General features: G+C 40.6%; 1 protein-coding gene across 1 annotated transcript in view; it reads right to left on the bottom strand.

Moving 5' to 3' along the window:
• The window catches only part of cubn (cubilin (intrinsic factor-cobalamin receptor)), a 155,737-nt gene that overhangs the window by 41,030 nt on the left and 107,338 nt on the right, over positions 1 to 7,369 (bottom strand). Inside the window, exon 40 of the mRNA XM_008438250.2 lies at positions 2,927 to 3,124. Coding sequence (XP_008436472.1) covers positions 2,927 to 3,124 — 198 coding nt within the window. The remainder of the gene's footprint in view (positions 1 to 2,926; positions 3,125 to 7,369) is intronic.

Below are 7,369 nucleotides of genomic sequence, written 5' to 3'. Positions count from 1 at the left end.
GATCTCCAACCTCCCATTCATCAGCAAAATGATTGAAAAATCAGTTTTTAAACAATTGAATAACTTCCTAACAATAATAAATCATTTTGACTCCTTCCAGTCTGGTTTTTGTGCTCACCACAGCACGGAGACTGGCCTAGTCAAAGTGTTCAATGATATCCATATAGTAAGTACAGACTGTGGGAGAACCACAGTGCTGGTTCTGTTGGACCTCAGTGTTGATCAGGACATTTTACTGAATCGACTGGAGAGTTGGGTTGGACTCTCCGGTCCAGTGATCCAGTGGTTTGAATCTTACATAAAGAACAGGGATTTCATAGTTTCAATTGGAAACTTCTCATCAAATAGATCAAAGGTCACATGTGGGGTACCCCAAAGTTCAATCCTAGGACCTCTCTTATTCAATATCTATGCTCCCACTAGCTCAGGTTATAGCAGGAAATAAGATCAGCTACCATAACTATGCGGATGATACACAGTTCTACATTGGGGTCAAAGGTCATCAGGTGACCTTTGACCCCATTCAATCACTGAATAGATGCTTAGAACAGATCACTGTGTGGATGTGCCAAAACTTTCTCCAGCTGAACAGAAACAAAACTGAAGTTATTATCTTTGGACCTAAAGAGGAGCGATATAGAGTTACAGAACTAGAATCAATGCACAGCTTCAGTTATTACAACTAAAAACCAGCGATCAGCCTGAAACCTGGGAGTAGTGATGAACTCTGACCTGAACCTTCAGAGCCACATTAAGACAGTCACAAAGTCGGCCTAACAAATCAATACTAACAAATCAATCCTCCAGCTGCAGCTGATCCAAAACGCTGCTGCTCAAGTTCTCACTAAAACCAGACCCCTGAGGTTCTGGTTCTGCTCTGCATCCCCAGAACCAGAACCAAACGAGGAGAAGCAGCATTCAGCTTCTATGCACCACAAATCTGGAACAAACTTCCAGAAAACTGTAAAACAGCTGAAACACTGACTTCCTTTAAATCTCAACTAAAAACCCACCTGTTTAGAGTTGTATTTGAAATGTAATCAATTAAGAATGTAATAATGGCACTTGACTTACTGTTATGTTTTGATTGTTGATTCTATGTTGCATGACTTTGTGTTTTTGTTTTTATGATGTAAAGTAGTTTGAAATGTCTTGCTGCTGAAATGTGCTATACAAATAAAATTTGATTGATGACAAAACCAAAGTTCATTCATTACAACAGGCGGTGTGTATCTTGAATCATTGTGTTTGGAAACACTTCATCACTGAAAGTAATGGACATTAAAGTAATTCACTGGCAAGAAATGATATTTAATTATGTTTGTACTTTAGAGGCTTCACTGCAGATTTGTTTTACCAAACTTTGATAAAAAGGCTCTACTCTTTCTACTAACAATGGAGAAACTCCATACACTTTCTGCATCGGGTTGTTCTCAACATGCATCTAGATATGTGCTGACCTAAATCATAATAGTCATGTAAAACATTACATGAAGTTGTTATCTTAAAATTGTGACAAAGATGACATTTTGAACTATGTCTTTACAGCAGTGTTTTTCAACCACTGTGCCGCGGCACACTAGTGTGTCGTGAGTGATCGTCAGGTGTGCCGTGGAAATTATCCAATTTCACCTACGGTACCGTATTTTCCAGACTATAAGCTGCTAAGCTTTGAACCATGCAGATTGTAGCCCGGTGCAGCGTTTCTGTGGATTTTTCTTCAACCACCAGGGGGTTCTTTTGCAGGAAGTGAATCATTGGAAGTCAAAATTGGAAATCAAAGAAGAACGCGCTAATTACTTTGGAGACGGAGTGCTGCATCCTTAATAAATCCAGCAGATTTATTAGGACGCAGCCCTCTGCTGCCCTCTGCTGGGTCCTTATGGGAAACCGAGAGCAGCAGAGATACCAGCGGCTTATAGCCCGGTGCGGCTTATATATGTACATTTCCAGTTTTTTTTATTTATTTTATTTTTTTATTTGAAGGTGTGGCTTATAGTATGGTGCGCTCTACAATCCGGAAAATACGGTAATTGGTCTTAAAATATTGTTTGAAAATGAATTATCTGCAAATACCATCTTTGAGTGTCTCTGCTGTAGTGGTGACTAGCGGCGTAATCATGTAATATTCTTACCACTAGATGGCAGTAGGTCCAGAGCATTTTACATTAAAACGAGAATTAGTGATGCATGAATGTTACAGGTGGCGGTGAGAGCTTTGAATCTAGAAAGACTGATGACAGTGATGGAAAAGACAGTGAAGCTCAGCAGTAGTTGGAAAGAACATGAGTCCATTTCCCACAACATGTCTGTGTGAAGTGAGCTTCTGAAGCCTGGTTACTATAAAAACTAAAACCAGAGAGAGACTGTTGAGAAAGGGCTTCTCTTTCTTCAATTTCTGCCAGGAAATCAGCTGTTTTCATCCAAACATGCTCAGGTTTCACACCAGGTGGGTAAAATATACAGATATTGACATTTTGTACATGCAACTCTTCATATTGTAACAGTGAATATGAAGTGAAATGTTTTCCAAATATTATTGCTTCTTTAAGAATAAGAATTATTTTCTGTATTCCGGCTATAAGATGCTTGTGGATTAGTTTGTAAAACACTTTGACGTTTTCTACAACTTCTTTAAATTTAACACCACAGTGTTGTGGCTGTTCAGGTGTATTTTTGAAGTGGACATGTTAAGTGCAATTTGAAATAAGAAATGTAAAATATGATCAAAATAAATTTTTGTGTTTATTTGATTCCTATTCAAGATACTTTTATAAGAATGACTATATATGTAGGCGGGTTAGTTTACATTTTTGGTTGGTGGTGTGCCTCATGATTTTTTCAATTAAAACAATATACCTTCACTCAAAAAAGGTTGAAAAACACTGCTTTACAGTATATATTTAACACATTTTCCAATGTTTACCATCTCTGATAATCAGGCTGTCAGAGTAGCAAGGTGGATATCCCTCCATGTCCAGAGACAAGAAATTAAATTCTACGATGGAATCTGGAGCCCGAATGAGCCAGGTACACTCTTGGTTAGGAGGATAGTTTCCAGGCCATCCAGGGGAAAAGAGGAAACCAGGAGAATTTCCAATTAAAAGAAGTCCACCGCAAGCCCCTGAGAGACACACAAAAAACATACACATCAAAACTGACCTACTACCACCAATTAAGTTTTCATTAACACAGACATGAGGCTATTCTGTTTCTTCTTTTGTTTTAATAATCAATTTTGATTATTAAAACTTTATAAACCAAATTATAATTGCTGACTTGTCTGATTTGTTTTTCCAAGGGAAGAGATGACAAGTCCTGATAATCATTGATGGGGATGGTCAAGCCTTAGGAGCTGAAGAAATTCACCACTTGTTGCTCTATGGAGTCCAGTTTAGGCTTGGGGATCTCAGAGGCATATGATTATAGGCTCCCACATATTTCAGTCAAATGTCAACAGATGCCACATCGTTCTGGGACGTTCGTATTTGCACAGACATTACAATTCCCATCAGGAGTTAATCACTTTCTAAACTTGTCATTATAGTAGTTACTTAGTGAAGTATTGTATGACTTAGTGAAAGTCATACAATTGAACGTTCCACACAGGGTCAGATAATTGTTCTTCAAAGCTATTCATGTCTCCTACAAATACAAAAATTGGACAGTAGAAGCAATTACAGATCAAGTCACAAGGGGAAGGCGAACAAGATCGTAGCTGGCTATTAAGAGCTCTCCATTCCGACATGTAATCAGATGATTATATTGTGGTAAGGGGCTCTTATTTGGTATCATTTTCCATAAGTGAGGTAGCAGTGTAGGCTTGTGAACGTTTTTCTGGAAAAAAAAAGTAATTTAAAGAAAAACTCAAAGAGGACAGGGCACGTGGAACCGCAGCAGACCTAGGCGTGAGGAAGAACAGGAAGGCACCACCTCCTTTTCTGGTAAATTTGTTCTCTGAAGTGGTTAAAATGAATAACATTTTACAATATATAGATGTAGATGTCTCCACAATAAAGCAGACAACATCAGAATTGAATACAGCAGTGGCTGCAATGCAGGAAAGGCTAACAGAGTGGCTGCACACCGCAGATGGTGAGAGAGGCAAGGTAATGGAAGCTATGTGGGACCACATGCAAGTCCGTAAAAATTGCAGTAAAAGGAATGTGAGAATGTAAAAGATACTATCGGTATTGATGGGACACTTTTGAGCTGCGTTCGGAAGATGCTGACCTTGGAGCTCATGGTGATGCCGAGTTTAAGAGTTTGGGTTAGGGTCAGGGTTTGGCCTTCGCATCACTTCCCTTCCTGAACAGAGCCCCAAGACTGGTATTTTGTGGACTTGGAGAAGGCGTTTGACCATGTCCCTTGGGGAGCCCTGTGGAGGGGTTCTCCGGGAGTATGGGGTACTTAGATATGGGCTGTCAGGTTCCTGTATGACCGGTGTCAGAGTCTGGTTCAGATTGCCGACATTAAGTCGGGCTCGTTTCTGGTGAGAGTTGGACTCTGCCAAAGCTGCCCTTTATCACAGATTCTGTTCATCACTTTCATGGACAGAATTTCTTGGTGCAGCCAAGGTATTGAGGGGATCCGTTTTGGTGGCCTTAGGGTCGCATTTCTGTTTTTTGTGGATGATGTGAACCTATTGGCTTCATCAAGTCATGATCTACAGCTCTCACTGGAGTGGTTCGCAGCCGAGTGTGATGAAGCCGAGATGAGGATCAGCGGCTCCAAATCTGAGGCCATGGTCTTGAGCTGGAAAAGGGTAGATTGCCCACTCCGGCTTGGGGGTGAGAGAGAGAAATACTTGAACTCCTCCAGCCCCAAGTGGAGGAGTTCAAGTATTACGAGATTTTGTTCACTAATGAGGGAAAAATGGAGCAGGAGATCAACAGATGGATTGGCACAGCTTCTGCAGTGAAGTGGGCACTGTACAAACCTGTTGTGGTGAAGAGAAAGCTGAGTTAAAAAGCACAGCTCTCGATTTACCGGATAATCTACCTTCCTATGCTCATCTAAGGTCATGAGCTTTGGGCCATGACCGAAAAAATGAGGTCAAGGATACAAGTGGCTGAAATGACTTTTCTTCGTTTGGTGTCTGGGCTCTCCCTTAGAGATAGGGTGAGAAACTCGGTCATCCGGGAGGGACTCAGAGTAGAGCTGCTGCTCCTTCACGTCGAGAGGAACCAGTTGAGGTGGCTCGGGTATCTGGTCAGGATGCCTCCTGGACGCCTCCCTGGTGAGGTGTTCCGTGCACGTCCCATGGCGAGACCCCGGGAAATACCCAGGACACACTGGAGGGATGATGTTCTTGGCTGGCCTGGGAACATCTTAAGATTCCCCCAGAGGAACTGGAACAAATGGCTGGAGAGAGGGAAGTCTGGGCCTCCCTTCTTAAGCTGCTAGATGGATGGAACTAAGGGCTTCTGGAAAACAACCCCACACCATAATCCCACTTGCAGTCGGACAAGTACCGTTCTCCAGGCAACTGCCAAACCCAGACTCATCCATCAGATTGCCAAATGGAGAAGTGATTCATCACTCCAGAGAATGCGCCTCCACTGCTCTAGAGTTCAGCGGCAGCATGCCATATACCACTGCACTCGATGTTTTGCATTGCACTGGGTGACAGGCACGTGCAGAGGGGGGGTGAGCACCTGCCCTTTTTGCTCCTTGCCCCACAGTGCNGATGTTTTGCATTGCACTGGGTGACAGGCACGTGGGGAGGGGGCTTGAGCACCTGCCCTTTTTGCTCCTTGCCCCACAGTGCCCTTTTGGTCAATTTTTATTTTTATTTTATTTTTTATTTTTTTGTATTATTATTTTCTAAGCCCTCTCCTCACACATAACATGTACTAAAATTATTTGTATTTTTTGTACAACATAATAAGCCCCCCGGTCACCTTGTTACCTTTGACCTTTAGCCCGTGACGCATGATGCAGTTGCCTCTCGCGCAGTGAGATAAGGCGGCTAACTGGAGCTCAACGTAGCGAACGTTCCAGATTACAGATCAGTTTTTGGTGAATAAAGTGGAGTAGACTTGCTTCTTGTCAGATGACGGAAACGTTGAAGTATCGTTTCTGCTTCAGCTCGGAGTCGCGGTTTAAGCAGAGAGGTAATGAAATACAACAGACACTGACAGGCCTCTGCGTCTGCCTTTCTCTGAAGAACTACTGAGGGGAGGAGACAGMCWGGTGAGGAGAAACTGTTCTTATCTACCGATTCAGTATTTTTATCATACAGACATTAGGTTGTTGTTGGTGTGCTATTAGCTAACTGCTAGCTAACGACTTTGCTAGCAAAGCAGGATAACTAAAAGCTTCTTCCCTGTATCTTTAATGATATCAGTCATTCTTCAGTATCGCTTATGCAATAAGGCACATCGCCCGTCCAAAACCTGTCATCTCCATAATGGATATATGTCAGATCTTCTAATTTCCTTTGCTGCATAATGTACATTGCATTTATTCTGGCGTTAGGTAAATGTATCTTGAAGGAGAATAACACTTAAATAAAAGTCCAACAAGGATATTCATTTAGAATTAAAAATAACTTACCCTGAATTACTATGATAGATATAATGAATGTAATTAAAGTGACATTAATGAAGGAGAAAAACTCAACCAGATTTTAAGTTTAGTTTCTGGTTCACAGAGTATGAAGTTAATTTGTTTCCCAATTATTCAATGGAAAAAAACTAACCTCAGTTAAGTAAAATAAAATTGTAATCAAAACTTTTGGAATTGTAATGATTTCTTTAAAAAAAACACATTGTTTTGTTTAAAAAACATTTTTAAATTAAATAACTAATTTTTGTCTTCTTAACATAAAAAGTTATTGGCCAAACATAAACTTTTATTTGCACACATCAGAAATATTTTATTGTGATTTTAGTTCCTGCTCATGACATCATGTGAGAATCACAAGCAAAACTTTGACTCCAACAAAAACTTAGAATATTAAGAAAAGATTTCTGACATGCAAAAGAAGTTTGTTTTGCAAAAAAAAATCACTTCATGATACAAATGTGTGATTTAAATGCTTAAAAAAGGTTTTTAAGCAAAACTCAGTAGGCTTCCATGTCTTTTTAAACATGCCATTGTGGAGCCAAAGTTAAAGAAACCAGGACTGGACTCTTTTGAATTAAACAATTACAGACCAATATCAAAAACTTCTTTCTTGGCTAAAGTCCTGGAAAAGGTGGTCTGCATCCAACTTAGATCATTTCTGCAGGCCAATGACATTWATGACACTTTTCAATCAGGGTATCGTGAGTTTCACTCCACTGAAACAGCCCTGGTGAAGGTATTTAGTGATATCATGATAGCAGCTGACACCGGTAAATGTTCTGTACTGGTTTTATTGGAT

The sequence above is a fragment of the Poecilia reticulata genome, linkage group LG20 (genome assembly GCF_000633615.1).
Source record: "Poecilia reticulata strain Guanapo linkage group LG20, Guppy_female_1.0+MT, whole genome shotgun sequence".
Lineage (NCBI taxonomy): Eukaryota > Metazoa > Chordata > Actinopteri > Cyprinodontiformes > Poeciliidae > Poecilia > Poecilia reticulata.
Note: the sequence above shows the minus strand (reverse complement) of the source record. Positions and strands in the feature narration are given on the sequence as shown.